At 65.4% G+C, this 16,277-nt stretch overlaps 2 protein-coding genes across 2 annotated transcripts in view; one reads left to right on the top strand and one right to left on the bottom strand.

The window, feature by feature from the left end:
• Positions 1 to 634: 634 nt before the first annotated feature.
• On the top strand, positions 635 to 9,930 carry LOC306944248 (cullin-9-like; the record flags this gene model as incomplete). The annotated part of the gene is made up of 29 exons (XM_079532730.1): positions 635 to 1,226; positions 1,532 to 1,686; positions 1,911 to 2,399; positions 2,530 to 2,665; positions 2,972 to 3,162; positions 3,333 to 3,672; positions 3,817 to 3,997; positions 4,136 to 4,343; positions 4,424 to 4,602; positions 4,680 to 4,897; positions 4,977 to 5,211; positions 5,291 to 5,396; positions 5,473 to 5,700; positions 5,782 to 5,872; positions 5,952 to 6,123; positions 6,246 to 6,351; positions 6,475 to 6,570; positions 6,650 to 6,825; positions 7,017 to 7,150; positions 7,219 to 7,377; positions 7,458 to 7,567; positions 7,644 to 7,826; positions 8,013 to 8,161; positions 8,303 to 8,525; positions 8,608 to 8,773; positions 8,861 to 9,006; positions 9,126 to 9,243; positions 9,359 to 9,561; positions 9,643 to 9,930. The coding sequence occupies 29 exons, from the start codon at positions 635 to 637 to the stop codon at positions 9,928 to 9,930; spliced, it is 5,778 nt and encodes a 1,925-aa protein (XP_079388856.1).
• A 931-nt stretch (positions 9,931 to 10,861) lies between these two features.
• LOC306959087 (phosphofurin acidic cluster sorting protein 2-like) overlaps positions 10,862 to 16,277 on the bottom strand; it is a gene marked incomplete at both ends in the record, with an annotated part of 42,708 nt that continues 37,292 nt past the window's right edge. Inside the window, 16 exons of the mRNA XM_079550778.1 lie at positions 10,862 to 10,977; positions 11,070 to 11,183; positions 11,353 to 11,576; positions 11,710 to 11,851; positions 11,936 to 11,978; positions 12,089 to 12,131; positions 12,482 to 12,514; positions 12,788 to 12,890; positions 12,964 to 13,074; positions 13,166 to 13,320; positions 13,591 to 13,697; positions 14,242 to 14,346; positions 14,473 to 14,605; positions 14,734 to 14,864; positions 15,030 to 15,101; positions 15,417 to 15,510. Of these exons, the coding sequence (XP_079406904.1) occupies positions 10,862 to 10,977; positions 11,070 to 11,183; positions 11,353 to 11,576; positions 11,710 to 11,851; positions 11,936 to 11,978; positions 12,089 to 12,131; positions 12,482 to 12,514; positions 12,788 to 12,890; positions 12,964 to 13,074; positions 13,166 to 13,320; positions 13,591 to 13,697; positions 14,242 to 14,346; positions 14,473 to 14,605; positions 14,734 to 14,864; positions 15,030 to 15,101; positions 15,417 to 15,510 (1,726 nt within the window). The remainder of the gene's footprint in view (positions 10,978 to 11,069; positions 11,184 to 11,352; positions 11,577 to 11,709; positions 11,852 to 11,935; positions 11,979 to 12,088; positions 12,132 to 12,481; positions 12,515 to 12,787; positions 12,891 to 12,963; positions 13,075 to 13,165; positions 13,321 to 13,590; positions 13,698 to 14,241; positions 14,347 to 14,472; positions 14,606 to 14,733; positions 14,865 to 15,029; positions 15,102 to 15,416; positions 15,511 to 16,277) is intronic.

Below are 16,277 nucleotides of genomic sequence, written 5' to 3'. Positions count from 1 at the left end.
TGACTCCGTGTCACTGATGTTAAAGGTCGCAGATATTGACCCCTGAGGGACCCTGATTGGCACTGATCTTCATCTGGACACTGAGCTGCTGACGACCAGTTCCTCATCCATGGAATGGTTATCTTTCCAACTTGGAGAGAAGGATGTTACGGAGGACAGCATCAGTGGCCTTACTGACATGCAGCTGGATGACATCAGTGGCCCTCCTAATGCAGGCCTCTGATGCAGAAGGCGTCTAGGTCGGCCAGGTAGGACCCGCCCTAGGCGAATCCTTCCCGTAGGACGGATTGGTTGGAAGGTGCTCCAAGGCACCTCCTCGGTCCTACCGCCAGGCCCGGTCCGGCAGCCCCGCCTCCCAGCCAGCCGTCACAGAACAGGACCGATGCGACAGCCGAGCCCACGAGGCGCCTCCGAGGACTCTCGGCCCCGCTCGGCTCCCGTCGGCACCGCCCGCCGCGCACGCCCCCGCCCCCCCGCCCACCCGGAAGCGGCGGCGAGCCGGGCTGGGACGGCGGCAGCGGACCATCCGGTGGCGGCGGGGCGATCGCGCCGCGGGGCGCCCCCTGGCGGGCGGGCGGACACGCCGCGCCGCTCCCCGCGTCCCTCGGCGCTCCCCGCAGCGCCGTCCGGCAGCATGGCGAACGAGAGGCGCGAGGGCGGGCTGCTGGTGCAGCTGGGCCCCCAGCTGCAGGCCTACCCGCAGGAGCTGCTGCGGCAGCGGCGCGGCCCCGACGGCGCCCCGGAGTACCTGGTGCGGTGGCGCGTGGTCGGCGCGGAGGAGCGGGCGGCGGGCGGCGGCGGCGGCTCCTCCTCCGCGGGGCTCCGCTCGGAGAGCGTGGCCATGTGGCTGTCGGCGGAGGAGGTCCGCGCCGGCTGCCCGGCGCTGCTGGGCGAGGGGCAGCGGGCGGGGCCGCGGGCGGAGGAGGAGAGGGCGCCCGGCCCGCTGCCCGCGGCGCCGGACGAGGCGTCGCTGCTGGAGATGAAGGCCGACGTCGGGAGCCTGGTGCGGCGAGCCGGCCGGCAGCTGGCCGGCGGCGGGGCCCCCGCGTCCTCCGTCCTCCACACCGTCCGCGTGCTGAGCGCGTACGCCGGCATCGGCGCGCTGGCGGGCGCCTTCGAGGAGACGGGAGCCCTCGAGCTGCTGACGGAGATGCTGTGCCACGAGGAGAAGGCGATCTGCCGCGGCGCCGGCGAGATGCTGAGGGCTCTGGCTTCGCACGACGCAGGTGGGGGCTGCCGCCGAGGGCGCCGCTCTTTCGGTAGGGCGGGGGCTCGGGGAGCGGGGCCTTGCGGGGCCGTTGGCTCTCTGCCGTCGTCGGTGTGGAGCCTCTCCTCGGGCCCCGCTGAGCGGAGGCTGATCCTGCCCGAGGCTCTCGTCAGAGAGGAGCTGCTGTGGTTCAGAGGTGCCCTATATGTTGGGTTGTCCTGAGCAACAAAGCCAATCCTTGCCTGCTGCAGTCAGGTTGATTAGTGCATCGAGGTGTGAGGGTTCTCTGTTAGGGAGCCTAAATGTTTTCTGTTGTTGTTGCAGGGAGCTGGGCTCATGTACTTCTGTCTCTGAGCCAGCAGGATGGCATCGAGCAGCACATGGATTTTGACAGCCGTTACACCTTGCTGGAGCTGTTTGCTGAGACAACATCCTCTGAAGAGCACTGCGTGTCCTTTGAGGGCATTCATCTTCCTCAGGTAGTGACAGTGGGCAGCAGGCCAGGACCTGGCATTGCAAGGGCTGGCGCAGGGTCTGGGCCTGGCTCGAGGCTGAGGTGCAGTGAGGAAGCAGGAGGAGAGCCTGTCTGTGGGCAGGGTGGGCTGAGAGGAGCTGTGTGCGCAGGCATTGCAGAGCTGTGAATGAGCTGGTGAGGGAGTGAGGTGCTTGGCCAGCTGCGGTCTGACAGCCCTGCCTGTTGCAGATCCCCGGGAAGCAGCTGTTCGCCCTGGTGAAGCGCTACCTGTGCGTCACTTCTCTCCTGGACAAGCTCAACAGCGGCGAGGAGCAGAGCGAGGAGCGGCAGAAGAGCAGCCGTGTGAAGCAGGAGTTTGAGTTCAGCATGGCTATGGCAAACCTCATCTTGGAGCTGGTGCACGTGATGGGCTGGGACCACAGCCACAAGCCGGAGTCACCATCCCAGCAGGAGGCGAAGCCTCGCACCTCCCGCTCCATCTTCCAGCACCAGCCCACATCCTCCAGTGCTGCTCCAGCAGCCCCTGCTCCTGCACCAAATGAGCCCAGCACCTTCAAGACACGCTCGGCCTTCCCAAGCCGCAGCAGCTATGTGGAGTATGTGCAGGAAAACCTGATGCACGGCATGCGGGTGCGCATGCTGGAGGACTACGAACAGGTCAGCGCAGGTGATGAGGGTGAATTTCGTCAGAGTAATGATGGCACGCCGCCTGTGCAGGTATCTGCTGCTGGGAGGATGGGGCTGTTGGGGGACATTGTGTGGTGTGGAAAATACCTTAGCCTTGTGTGGGACCAGTGGGGCTTGCTGTGCATTTCCTCAGTCGTGTGGTTTTGGCTCTCCTCTGCAGGTGTACTGGTATGCCTCAGGCTGCACGTACTGGGTTCACTGGCACATGGTGGAGATCATTGGCTCTTCTGGGCAGGAGGAGCATGAGGGCCGAGAGAAGGTGTCCACTCTGAGATACAGCCACAAGCTGGTAGCAGGTAAGCATCAGGCCAGGTGGGCACACAGCTTATTCTCAGATCCAGGTCTAGAGGGAATAATTTGGCACAAGAGGTGCCTAGTTTTGGCCCCAAGAGGCTTCAGAGACGACTGCAGTCCCCACCTGCCCCGCTCCAGGGCTCTGCTTCCAGCTCCGCTCCCTGCCTCTTGCTGCCCTCTTATCACCTCCCTGTCCCTCACTGGGACGGATCGGGGAGGTCCTCACTGTGGGAGTGAGGGCTGTGCAGCAAAGGATGGCTCTGCGGAGGGAAGCTGACGGTGCCTTTCCTCTCTCTGCTGTCCTGCAGCTGCACAGCCGCTTTTCTCCAAGCCCCCGGGGGGGCTGTACTCGCTGCCTTACCTGGGGGAGCGGCCGAGCAGAGCCGCAGCGACCCTGAGCCGCGCTGAGTGGTGGGAGCTGCTCTTCTTTGTGAAGAAGCTGGAAGCGCAGGAGCAGGAGGAGATCGTCCGACTCATCCAGCGGGAGCGCGCTGAGCAGGTGCGGGCCGGAGCGGCACGGGGAAGCCCGAGGGAGCGGGCGCGCGGTGCTGGGGAAGGGTGTGGGGCTGCGTGTCGGTGCAGCACCTCTGTCCGGTTGGACCCGGGCCGTCCCAGGGGCGCGGGGTCCGTCGCGTGTCCGTGCGGGTTGACGTATCTCCGTCCACGCAGCCGTCGGAGCCGGCCGAGGACGCCCTGCTGCAGCTGCCGGTCCCTGCGGAGCTGGCCCAGAAGGTGCTGCAGGACGTGGAGAAGCGGCTTCGGGGCAGCGCTCAGAGCGAGCTGCGCGGCTCCCGTGTGTACGCCAAGCACTTGGGGAGCGCGGCCGAGCAGCGCGGCGGGGGCGGTGCCACGGCGCGCTCAGAAGGCGATGAGCCCGGAGCTGTGCCGGCCGAGGTGGCGAAGGAAGAGCTTTCCGCAGCCGCGGCCCTCAGGCCGGATTCCCAGCTGTTCCGTGAGCTCCTGGAGAGGGAAGGGCTGCGCTTCTCGCGGGCGGCGGAGCGGAGCGAAGGTGAGGGCCCGACCGAGGGAGGCTGCGGGCGCGGGAGGCGGCCCGGGGGAGGAGGCCGGCGGGTGCCGGGGCTGCGGGCCCAACTCTGGGAGCTGCCGCGGGTGCTGCTGGCGATGTCGCGGCCTCCCTCCCTCCCTCCTGCAGCGTGGGGCGGCTGCGAGGGCGGCTGCCTGGCCGAGGTGCGGCGCGTGGCGGACGCGATCCTGCGCGGTGACTGCGAGGCGGAGCTGCGCGCGGCCGGGCTGCGGCACGTGGTGAAGGTGCTGGAGGAGGACCGGGAGCAGGAGCGGCACTGCAGCGAGGCCCAGGGCGGGCCGGGGACCAGGTGCGGGGCTGAGAGGGGCGGCTCTCGCGTCTCTGTGCCCCAGGTGGGCTCGCGTGGAGCGATCCGAGCGCGGTGGGGCGGCGTGGGCAGGCGAAGGCGGCTCTGGGGGTCCCTGCTGAGGTGCCCTCGGCCGCGCAGGGAGAAGCTGGTGCAGGCGGTGGTGGAGCTGCTGGGCGCTGTGGAGGCCGAGTCGTGCCCGGCGGCGCTGGTGCTGCGGCTGGCGGCCCTGCTGATGGAGAGGTGTGAGTGGTGCGTGCCCTTCGCCACAGAGGGAGGTGTGCGGGCGGTGCTGGCCTGCATGCGGCAGCACGCGGCCTCGGCCCTGGTGCAGCAGGCCGGCCTGGCGGTGAGTGCGTGCGGGAGCTCAGGGGTTGGCGGGGCCCGCTTTGGTGCCCGCCGCCTGCTGAGCCGCTGCGGGCCACGCAGGCCCTGAAGGTGCTGGTGGGAGCCGGAGGTGCCGGCGGGAAGCCGTCGATGCTGAGCCACGCCGACGCGCAGATGATGCGGGAGATCTTTGCCAGCATCGGCTCTGCCTGCGGCGAGGGCTCACCCGGCCTGCTGGCTGCCATCCCCGCTGCCATCCGTGCCATGCAGGGCGTGCCAGGGTAGGGACGGGGCTGGGCGAGTCCTGGGGAGCTCCGCAGCTGGGGAGGAAGGCGCCCACATGGCCGCATCCCTGCAGGGGCTCCTCGGGCGTGCAGAACGGGCTGCTGGTGGTGAGGATGCTGGTGGACGGGCACCGAGGCCTGGCGGAACAGCTGGTGGGCTGTGATCTCCCCGCGGTGCTGCAGAGCTGCTGGCGGGCCGGGCGGGACGCCGGCTGCCCCAACGCCATGCTGGCCCTGGGCGTCATCAACCGCCTGGCGGAGCACCGGCTGTCCTGCAGTCCCGAGATGCCAGGTACTGCGCGGGCGGCCCTCCGTGCCACGGCCCCGCAGGCGGGGGCTGAGGATCCCGTCGTGTGCTGCCTGTCCCACAGGCACCGAGGCCCTGCTGCTGGAGGCGAGGGAGGCACGGGTGCCCGCAGGCGGCCTGTGGGACGGTGCGCTGCCCGAGGACGTGGTGGTGGCCCTGGAACGGCAGCTCTGCGGCGTGGCCGCCATGCCTGCGGGTGAGGCATCCCGGCAGCTGCAGGAGCGCCGGTGCTTCCATCCGCTGCTGCGCAGCCTCGAGCTGCCGGGGGTGGAGAAGGCCATGGGGCTGCGGATCCTCAGGTGGGGCTCGGTCAGAGTGTGGGAGCCCAGGGCAGGGCCGCCTCGTGCCCCAGCCTGAGCGTCGCCGTATGTCGTGCAGAATCCTGAGCGTGTTCCTGGACGGTTACCGGGAGGACGCGCTGCCCTGGCATGAGTGCGTGGAGCCGTGCCTGTCCTTCCTGAGCGCCCACAGCGGCGACCGTGAGGTGAGAGGGCCGCGGTGCTCCCGGGGGCAGGGAGGGCTGTGCTGCGTGCCGCCGGCTCAGGGCCGTGTCCCCGCAGGTGGTGCAGGAGGCGGTGGGCTTCCTGCACCGCCTGGCTACCGCCAGCAAAGACTGTGCCGTGGGGATGTGCCGTGCAGGCGCCCGTGAGGCTGTGGCCAAAGCCCTGGACAAGCACGGCCCGGCCCTGCCGCTGGCACCGGCCCTGCTAGAGCTGGTGAGCGACTGCGAGAGGCACGCCGCGCTCTACAAGAAGCTGACGGGCAGCATCTTGGCCGGCTGCATCCAGGTGGGCTGGGTGTCCAAGCTACCCGGCTTGGGGTGAAGGATGCGGCCCCCACTGACGGCATGGCCCCATCCCCATCCCCAGGTGGTGCTGGGGCAGATTGAGGAGCACCGCCGCATCCAGCGGCCCATCAGCGTCCCCTTCTTTGACATCTTTCTGCGCAACCTGTGCCGAGGTGAGCGCGAGTGGGAGCCGGGCCCCGTGCCGGTGTGTGTCCCAGCAACAGCTGGAGGCTGCGTGTGCGCTCCCTGCAGGCTCCAGCGTGGAGGTGAAGGAGGACAAGTGCTGGGAGAAGGTGCAGGTCTCCTCCAACCCGCACCGCGCCAGCAAGCTGACGGACAGGAACCCCAAGACCTACTGGGAGTCGAACGGCAGCACCGGCTCCCACTACATCACCATCCACATGCAGTGCGGGGTGGTGGTCAGGTAGGGCTGTGCGGGGAGGAGATGGCTGCGGGGCTCCACGCGTGCTGTCCCTGAGGCCCCCCGCTCGGGCTGCTGGAGGTGTGTGGGGGCTGCGGGGCAGCTCTGTGTTTGCCTCGCCACAGGGAGATGAGCATGCTGGTGGCCAGCGAGGACTCGAGCTACATGCCGGCCCGCGTGGTGGTGCTGGGAGGGGACAGCCCCGCTGATGTCCGTACGGAGCTGAACGCAGTGAGTTGTACCGGTGCTGCTGGGCCGTGGAGGTGATCCTGGCCATGGCTGCACAAGGGCTGACCGGGAGTGCGAGGGTGGCTGCTCTCACTGCCCGTGCTGAGAGCTGCCGTGTGCCCGCAGGTGACCGTCCTGCCCTCGGCCAGCAGGGTGGTGCTGCTGGAGAACATGACACGCTTCTGGCCCGTCATCCAGATCCGGGTGAAGCGGTGCCAGCAGGTGGGAGCTGCAGCCAGCCTGGGGCATGGCAGTGGGTGTCAGGGATGCACCGGGAGCTCAGGGTTGTGCTTTTCCGTAGGGCGGCATCGACACGCGTGTGCGTGGCATCGAGGTGCTGGGGCCCAAGCCCACCTTGTGGCCCATCTTCAAGGAGCAGCTGTGCCGGCGCACGTTCCTCTTCTGCAGTGCTCGGGCGCACGCCTGGTGCCAGGAGATCCACCAGGATCGGGGACAGCTGCTGCAGCTCTTTGGCAAGTGAGTGGTGCGTGGGCTGTGCTGTCTGTCCCTGGGGTCCCGAGGCGGCAGGGGTGGTGCAGGCAGCCCGAGGGGGCACCGTGGGGCTGAGTCCTGCCCTAGGAGGAGTGGGGCTGCGGCCAGGCGAGGCGGTTCCGTGTGCGGTCGGTGGGCGTTTGGTGCCGTCCCGTGCTGCCCCCTGTCCGTTTCAGGCTGAACCGGGCATTACAGCACGAGCAAGACTTCGCCGACCGCTTCCTTCCCGATAACGAGGCGGCCCGAGCCCTGGGCAGGGCGTGCTGGGAGGCCCTGGTGACCCCCGTGGTGCAGAGCATCACCAGCCCAGGTACCGCCGTCCTCCCGGGCCCTCCCCGCGGTGCCCGAGGCTCCCCCTGAGTCTCTGCGTCCCGGCAGACCCGAGCGGCATCAGCCCCCTGGCCTGGCTGCTGGGCGAGTACCTGGGGAGCGCAGAGCAGTCCCACGGTGGCGCCTTCGGTTCCTGTGTGCGGCGCCTGACCCAGCTCCTGGTGCTCGTGGACCCGGGCGCGGAGCCGGCGGAGGCAGGAGCAGCCAGTGAGCGCAGGGTCGCCTTCGTGTGGGGCCGGGCAAGGGGTGGCGGCGTGCGGGGCTGAGCCTCAGCCATGTCTTGGCAGGCGGGAAGGAGGGCAGGAACAAGGAGGCGCCAGCCCGGGTGGCGGTGGCAGAGAAGTCTGGCGGCCTGCGGGATGCGGTGTGGTGCTGGCGTGGCGTGGTGCAGCGGCAGGTAGGGTGCGGGGCGGTGGGTGCCGGCTGGGCCCGTGTCGGTCCCGCTGCAGCTCACCCCTCGGCCGTGCCCGCAGGTGCAGCGGTTCCTGGAGATGTCGGGGCAGGCACCGGACGTTGTGGAGCGGTACTGTGCGCTGTACTGGCGCCTGCGCGGTGCCACGGAGGAGCTCTTCGGGCAGCGGGCCGCCTTCGTGGCAGCCCTGGGCCAGGGCTTCGCCGGGGCTCTGCAGCGGCTCTCCTTCCTGACCACCCTGCACGTGAGTCCAGGGCCCAGCGTGGCCCTCGCCGGCACCTGTGCGCAGCTGTGGTCATGCAGCCCGGGTGTGCTCCCTGCCTGGGCTGGGTCAGCGTGTCCCCTTCCGAGTGCCCAGGGGCTCCCTGTTGTCCCTGGGTCCCCGCTGCGGCTGCCCCGTGCCCACACGGCCATTCCTGTTCCTGCACAGGTGAGCGAGCGGTTCGCCCGCTACCTGGACAGGAAGGTGCAGGAGCTGCACGGGGCTGAGGGCAGCACAGGGCAGCTGCAGCAGATCCTGGAGCCCTTCATCATCTTCAGCGGCCTGGAGTTTGCCCACACCTTTGAGCACTTCTACCGGTGAGTGCACTGCCCCTGCTGTGCCTTGGGAGGGAAGGGCCACGGGACTGCGGGGCTCCGTGGCCCTGCAGGGGCCTGTCCCGGCTGTGGTGGGGCCAGCAGCCGCATGGCTGAATTAGCCCTGACCCATGGCTGTGGCAGGCTGTACCTGGGGGACCGGCTGCTGGCGCAGGGGCCCTCCTGGCTGGAAGGGGCCGTGGTGGAGCAGATGGGGCCGTGCTTCCCCCGCCGCTTCCCCCAGGAGATGCTGAGCGACCTGGCGGAGTCGGAGGAGCTGCGGCGGCTCTTCCGCCTCTTCCGGCTGCAGGAGCGAGACCGGCGGCTGCTGGAGCGTGGCCTGGGCACAGAGAGCCCCGAGGCTGAGGTGAGGGGCAGAGGGCTGGGGTCAGGGGCTGCCCTGTTCTGGCAGGGTCCCGGACCCGTCCTGAGCCGCCCTCCGTCCCCAGGCTCCAGGGGAGGCCCCCATGGCAGATACGCCGGAGGTGGAGGTGCTGGTGCTGTCCCCGCGCTGCTGGCCCGTGTCCCCGCCGTGCTACATGGAGGAGCCCCGGAGGTTCTTCCCGGCGGCGCTGAGCTCCCCGCTGGATGAGTTCACGGCCTTCTGGCGGCACAGTGAGTGCGGTGGATGTGGGGTCGGGGCTCCCAGCCGGCGGTGCGGGGGCACCGGGAGCGCCTGCGAGGCTGACGCTGCCCTGGCAGGCCAGAGCCGGCTGGGCTGGGGGTGCACGAGGCCCCGGTGGCTGCAGTGGACGTGGCTGGGCCACGCTGAGCTGCGCTTCGGAGACTGCGTCCTCCACGTGTCCACGCTGCAGATGTACATCCTGCTGCGCTTCAACAGCACTGAGGTAGGAGCCGGGGCCGTAGAGCCAGAGGGACGTGGCTGGTGTTGCCTTCTGGGGGGGCTTCCAGCAGTGCTTGTGGCAGGGATGTTCCTGCCTGGCCATCGCTCTCCGTTCCTCTGCAGGAGGTGGCGGTGGAGGCTCTGCTGCAGGCGACGGGGCTCCCTGCCAAGCTGGTGCACCAGGCCCTGGCCCCGCTGACCCACGGTGATGGCATCCTGGTGCAGAGCTGCACACAGGGGGGTGAGTGTGGGGCTGGGTATCTCCCTGGGGCAGTGCTGGCCTGGCCCCACTGGTTGCCTCCTGGGGCTCCTTCAGGGACCAGCTCGGGGCCTGGCTGACCGTGGGCCGGGTGCAGCTCCAGGTGCCCTGCGGCTGAACCGGGCGGCCCTGGCCCATGCCTCTGGCCGCCAGCTGAGGCTGCTGCCCCGGCAGAGGTACCTGCGGGCAGAGAGGGCTGAGAGCAGTGCCTTGGAGAGGAAAAGGAATGTCCTCTGCTGCCTCATTACCCGCATCCTCAAGGCGGAAAAGCAGCTGCACATCGATAACCTGGTGTTTAAGGTACAGAGGCTGAAGGTTTGGGGGGCAGAGAGGGGCTGCCGGGTGATGAGTGAAGAGTGATGCGTTCTTGTGCTGCTGCAGGTGATCGATGCCTGTGAGAAGGGTGAGCTGGGGCCAGGCCTGCAGTTCCTGAGCTTCTGCTGTCACAGTGTGGACGTGCTGTCCTGTGTCCTGCACCTGCTGAACCAGGGCTACCTCCGGCGCCAGGACGAGAGGCCTCATGTCCTGGAGTACGTCTCTGCTGAGCCCCCACCAGCCCTATCCCAGGCCCAGGCCCAGCCCCAGGTTGCCTTCCAGACTGTAGAGATCAAGACAGCAGCAAACCCAGCCTCTGCTGAAAGGAGACAGACATTCTCCACCTTTCGGTAGAGAAGGACTGAGCTGGCAGGGCATGAGCTGAGCCCAGTCCATCACTTCCGGTGGACTTGGGGCTTTAGTGGGAATAAACAAGCTTGGCTGCACATCTGCTAACGTGTCAAGAGAGCTGCAGCTGACCCTGGGCTTGCGAGGAGAGATGTTACCCTCAGCCCTACCTACTGGAGGGGCAGCAGGAGCCAACCTGCCTTTGCATTGTTGCCCTTGGGCACAGAGGGAACTACACAGCCCTGCCATAATGGTACCAGCATTAATTTATTAAAATTAATCCTGAAAAGTAACCGTACAATAAATTTAAAAAAAATAGAATCTTGTAAAAAAAAAAAAAAAAACCAACAAAAAAAAAACCAACAAAAATCCAGGTGCCCCCATGCTCTACCTCCAGCTGGCAGCACTGTGGGGGGGCAGGGCTGGCCAGGACATGGACGTGACAGTGGCAGCAGCACCGGGGCTGCACAGGGACAGGGGAACTGCTGAGGCTCAGCCCCATGGGGCAGGCCTGGCAGCCTGGTCTGGTGAAGGGCAGGTGGAGGGGCCCTGCTCAGCACTGGCCCCCACCCTGCACAGCTCCACTCTGGCTCCAGCGCTGGGATACTGCCCAGGCCCAGCCCAGCTGGGGCCCTGGCAGCTGCAGAGCTGGGGGAGAGGGGACCCAAAGCCCAGTCAGGCTCGTGGCCGGTGCCAGCCCTTGTCCCAGGCTGCTGTGGGGGGCAGGGGAGGCAGATGGCGTGGTGCCCTGGCTGGTAGCGGAGGATGCACGGACCCAGTCTCAGCGGCCTCACCTTCATGGATCTTGGCTCACAGGGAGTGGTGTGGGTGTGGTGTTCCCTCTTCAGGGCCATGGAACAGGGGCATGGGAGCACCTCTGTCTCTGTGCCTCCTCCCATAAACCCTCCACAGCTCTGCTTCAGGACTGCACCGCATCTCACACGCTCTTTGAGTAGCCGAAGATGCCCACGGGGAGATACTTGACGTGTGTTGGCCACTGTGCTGCCAGCTGGAAAAACTTCACGTCGTTCCATTCCACCCCATCTATGGAGACTGACAGGAGATGGCACAGTAAGGCACAGCCCTACCCCAGGCAGCCAGGGCTGCCTGGCTGGGTGTCCTTAGAGGCTAATGCCTGTCCTCACCTCGCAGCATGGTGTTCTGGTGCTTGGCTGTGCAGATGAGGCGTGTGATCCCTTCGATGACTTGGCTTTTGGGTTCTAGGTCCTTCTCTTTTGGTTTCTTGCTCAGGAACATCACTGAGGGCCAGAGACACAATGCCAGCGTTAGCACGTACCCACTGGGCAGTGGGTGGCAGCCCTCACCCCAGGGAAGGCTGCCTTCTCTCAGCCTGCCCTCCCACTGCCTTTGGTGCAACTGGCTGTGGCCCTGCACTGCAGAGCACCCCAGGATGGGTTCGGGAGTTACCTTTCTTGTTCTTCTCCTTGGTAACCACAGTCATGGCCATAGTGCTGGGCGGCACCAGCTCCCCGACGCCGGGGATGCGGCTGACCTGGAGCGAGCGGAAGTTGCTCTTGAGTGTGTTCTTGATGCCCGTCTCCCGCTTTTCGCCCTCCTTCTTCCTATCCAGCCCTTGCGTTGTCCAGTAGTCCACCTGCAGGCCCATCACCTCCACGCCAGGGCTCAAAGACCTGGAGAAGATGGGCAGCACCCCATGGCCCAGCTGCAGCCTGCCCTGGGAGCACACTGGCCCCATTACCCTAGGATGCAGCAGCCTGGCCAGAGAGCACCTCCAAGTCTCCTGCGCCAGCCCCAGATCCTTACCCAGCACCTGAGAGGCCGCTGCTGACAGATGGGGAGGGTGGTGGGGTGCTCACAGTCTCCTTGCCATAGGGGGATGCACTGCCAGCAGCTGGCACCGAGCTCAGCAGCGAAGGGGTGCAGGCTGTGGCATCATCTGAGTCCACTGTAGAGGAAACGAGGGGTTCAGGGGGACACTGACGGGACCTCACCATGGTGAGGCACAAACTGGGGGCTCACAGGAACTCACCAGAGGCACTGAAGGACTGCTCCACCAGGCCCACCTTCACAACCTACAAGGAGAGACAAGTCAGATGGTCCCCAGTGCTGGTACCAGCAGGGCTGCGCACTGCCCCTTCTCCCCCTGGAGCCCAGCTGCCTGCTGGCTCCTCAACACACTTACCCCTACAAAGGGTATGAACTTCTGGCAGGAATCCTCATCAGGGCTGCACAAGGAAGAGAGGCTGGTGAGGGGCTGGGCATGCCTGCCATGCTGGCCAACCTAGTAGTCCTGGGACCCCCACACTGGCAGGGGCCAATGCTGGCTCCTGGCCACCAGGACCCTCTTTCTCTGCCCTCCCTCCCATGGGACTCCCTGTCCCCGACATGGCAGCACAGGGCACACTACACAAGGAGGCAAGGAGTTGGCTCCTCTGGTGCTGGGAGAGGCTGGCATGCGGGAGGGCAGCCCTGCCCCGTTTTGGGGCCATGGCTCCTCTGCACGGCACAGGGGGTGGACGCACATAGGAGGGGGGAGGGAGGGCCAGGCAGCGGCACAGCAAGCACAAGCCAATACCTGATATAAAAATCAAAATAGAGACTTCTCTTCCTTGGGTGCCAGAAACCAAGAGAAGGGAGAGGTGAGAGTGCAGCCGGAACACGAGCGCCAACCCCCGGGCAGCACAGCGCTGGCTGGCGGCCCTCAGCCCAGCCCAGCCCAGGTGGTCAGACCCCATTGCTGGGGTTGCCACAGCCCCCAGTTGCTACAGAGGGGTTAGGGGGCAGCAGGTGGCCTTGCTCAGCTCATCCCCCATCTCCCTCAGCCCTGTCCCAGGCACAACCCACACTGGGGCTGCACAAGGCACCCCCAGGCCACGCTCACCTCTTCTGCTTGTAGGTCAGCATGGCCTCGGAGATGGGCAGCTGGTGAGACAGGCTGGCTCCAGCAATGAACTGGGCAACACGGCCCGCAATGTCCACAGTGTCTGCAGGCAGAGGGAGCAGTGAGGGCCCCGGGGACAGCTGGGCACCGCCAGCCCCAGCAGCCCCACTCCTCACCTGCAGTGGGGGGCTCAGCCCTGCTGAACAGCTCCCGCCACGCTGTGTCCAGGAACAGAGTGCTGTACTTGTTATCCACCGAAGCCAGGTACTTGGCGAGAGGGTGAGAGCCTGTGTGGGGAGAAGAGCAGTGTTGGCTCCGTGCAGGGGAGCACAGCATGGTGGAGGGCATCCCGGTGGCCAGTCCAGTGGCAGCTCTCACCCAGTGGCACCAGCAGGAAACGAAGGTAGTTGAGCCAGTCAGGCGTCTTGCTGGCCAGCTGTTCCACGAAGAACCGAAGGACAACACTCAGGTAGCTCTGATCCCCTGCCACAACTACCTTCACTGGGGGGGGCATGTGGGAGTTACAGTTACAGCTGCCGAAGGGAGAAGAGAAGAGACTGTGACGGACTCCCCGTTAGAATAAGCATGCAGCAGCACGAGGGTAGGGAACGTGCCTAGCACCAGAACCCTGCTGCTGCCTATTCCCAGCTCACGTGGGCTGGAATCTCCTGCTCTCCCCCCAGGCCTACACCGGCTCCTATAGCTGCATCCACAGCTCCAGTATCCCACTGAGCCCCAAAGGCACCCAGCACCCTTCCTGGCAGCCAGAGGGAGCTGCCAGACCAAGCCCAAGCTATACTCACTATCGCTGGATACGGGAGACGGTGGTGTTGAAGGCTGCCTGGATGTCTGCCACTGAGCAGGTGGAAACGACCAGCTGCTTGTGCGCCTGGAGCTGCTCGCTCACATACTGCCAAGGGAGAGGACTTGGGATAAGCACCTGCCCGGGCCCCACTCCCCTTTGGGATGGAGCACAGCACATCCTGGGCTGAGCACTCGAGCATCCCCACATCAGGACAAGAGGCAGAGCGTGGACATGCAGCATGCCTCGACCCAAGGAGTTTTTCTTCTGTCACAAAGCCTGCCTTGGAAACTGTGCTGCTTCCTCTCCCCAGAGCCCAGTGCCAGCAGGGGGACTGCAGCACCTCACCTGAGGTATCCAACAAAGCCCTGAGCACAAAGCAACTGCACAAGGCACGCAGTCTGTCCCTTCTGGGACTTCTCTGGATGTCATGCCTTGAGGATCCAGCAACATCAGCATATGGCAGATGATGGAGGAAATGGACAGACTTAAGTATGTAGCTCAGTGCTGCGAATGCACTGTGTTCCCCAGGGATGGGCCACGCTCTGGGCAGAGAAAGGCACAGCTGGCCAAGGTCCCTGGACACCCTGCCACAGCTGAGACAAGCCTGTGGGACCCACACACATCCAGCTCTCCCTCTGCCTCTACTCACCTGCCCCTGCCATTCAGCGACATTCACCAGCACGATGCTCTCTGGAAGCTGCTCATCTGAGACCAGGATTTGGTTCAGCTGATCATAAACAGATTTTCGGGGCACCTAGGACAACATCCCCACCAAGGTTAAGCCCAGCAGGGTGCCCCAGCTGTGGGCAGCTGTGACAAAAGGCCCATCGGGGCTCTCAGCAGTCAGGTCACCATCAGGTGAGATGGCACCGGGCCTCACCTGGGTGCTGTGCCACGAGTCCGGGGAGCTCTCACTGTCCAGGCTGCTGGTGCGGCCACTCTGTCCCTTGGAGCTCTGCCGGTCCTTCACTGAGGTGCTGCGGGGACGCCACAACTGCTTGCTCTCTGCCTTGCTGTGAGCAAGAAGCAGAAGACATGACACCGGGAAGGGGAGATGTCCCATCTCCACCACTGCCCTGCTCACTGTGAGGTGTCGGTGTGAGCTTTCTCAGCAATGGCCCCGGGCCCAGAGCCACCTTACCTGGGTGACACAGCACTGGGGAGCTCAGATTTGGTTCCGGGGCCCAGCTGGGCCAGCCTGTCCACGCTGCTCTCCCTGGTGGCAGCCTCAGGGGGGGCCAGCCGGGGACACGGCTCCTCTGCAGCCAGCTCCTGAGGGCCACACATGGTCATGTTGCACACACCATGCTCCACATGCCCACGGGGACCCCAATCCAGGATAGATCCCACAGGAGAGCAAAGGCTGCAGGGCCTCAGGGCTGCATCTCCTGCAGCCCTATCTCCCGCTCTCGCTCCAGCCCCACATGCTGAACTCACCACCACAGGGACCTCGGCTCCTGGCTCTTCCTGTGCTCGTGGCGCTCCTGGCTTCCGTTTTTCTGCTTCGCCCTGGGGGACAGGGAGCAGGATCAGAGCGGGATGGAGCGCCCTGTGTGGGGAATGACTCATGCCTGCTGTGGGACCTCGCGGAACACATGCCCCCGCGCTCTGGGACAGCCCCAGAGGACATCCCCCTGCCTTGCCTGAAAGGCCATCACTACCTGTCTGCCTGCACTGGGAGAAAGAAGAGGAAAGAAGGGAAGGAGCAGCCCCAGGCAGGCGCTGCTGGGAGGAACGGTCTCAGAGGGAGCTGCAGGCACTGAGGGGATGCTGGGCTGGCCGGGGAGGGAAGGGGCAGGAGGTGGTGGTGGTGGTGTAACTCACAGGGCTGCCCGACTCTTGGTCCTGCCCTTTCTGGCTGTGCAGACTGCCGATCTCAGTCTGGGAACCAGAATGAGAGACTCCCTCAAAGAAACGCCTGCAGAGAAACAGACAGACGGACGGACGGACAGACAGACAGATGGGAGAGAAAAAGGCAGGAATAAGAGAGGAACAAAGTCACCGCGATCCCAGCACGCCCCCGCCAGCCTATCCCAAGCACAGAGCACTGCAAAGGGGTCCCTAGTGGGACACAGGGGCAGACACCCACGTGCTCAGCAGCCTGACCAAACGACGCTCGCTTCCAGTTTCCTGGAGGCTCTGCTGGCTGCAACATTGTGGGCACAGCTGTTAGGACTTGGCCAGAGTTGCCACTGCTCTCTGTTGTTCTCAACTGGATGCACCTGCAACTTTCTGCGGGTTACCTGCAGAATGCTCAGGCTTCTGAACATCTTGGCTGCTTCCCTTCAAACACATCTCCTTATTTGCGTGCAGCACGCCACGCTTCCAGGAACAACAGTGTTTGCTGGGTTCTTTGCTTTCACTGCTCCTACAGTGGCATTTCAATGCAGTAAGCGATGGTCCCCACAACAGAGCAGCTCCTCAGCAGCAGTGTCTGTACACTGTCCGGGAGAAGTCCTGGCTGATTTCCCCTCACTAGTTCCATGACCAGCTCCTTCACAATGCAGTCATTTACAAGAGCAACAGATTTAGAGTCAGCTTTGTGCCCTGATGACCTCTTTTCCCCAGCTCACACAAGGATAACTGATGCCTCCTATTATTAGCATGTTTCTGCTCTCTCCACCCCTCCAATGTCCACTACAGGATCTCAGGCACTGTCGCCACACTGTGCAGCCTTTGTTTTAC

This window comes from Tetrao urogallus (genome assembly GCF_951394365.1).
Source record: "Tetrao urogallus genome assembly, chromosome: 2".
Lineage (NCBI taxonomy): Eukaryota > Metazoa > Chordata > Aves > Galliformes > Phasianidae > Tetrao > Tetrao urogallus.
The sequence above is the reverse complement of the archived record's forward strand: the minus strand, read 5'-3'. Positions and strand labels throughout refer to the sequence as shown.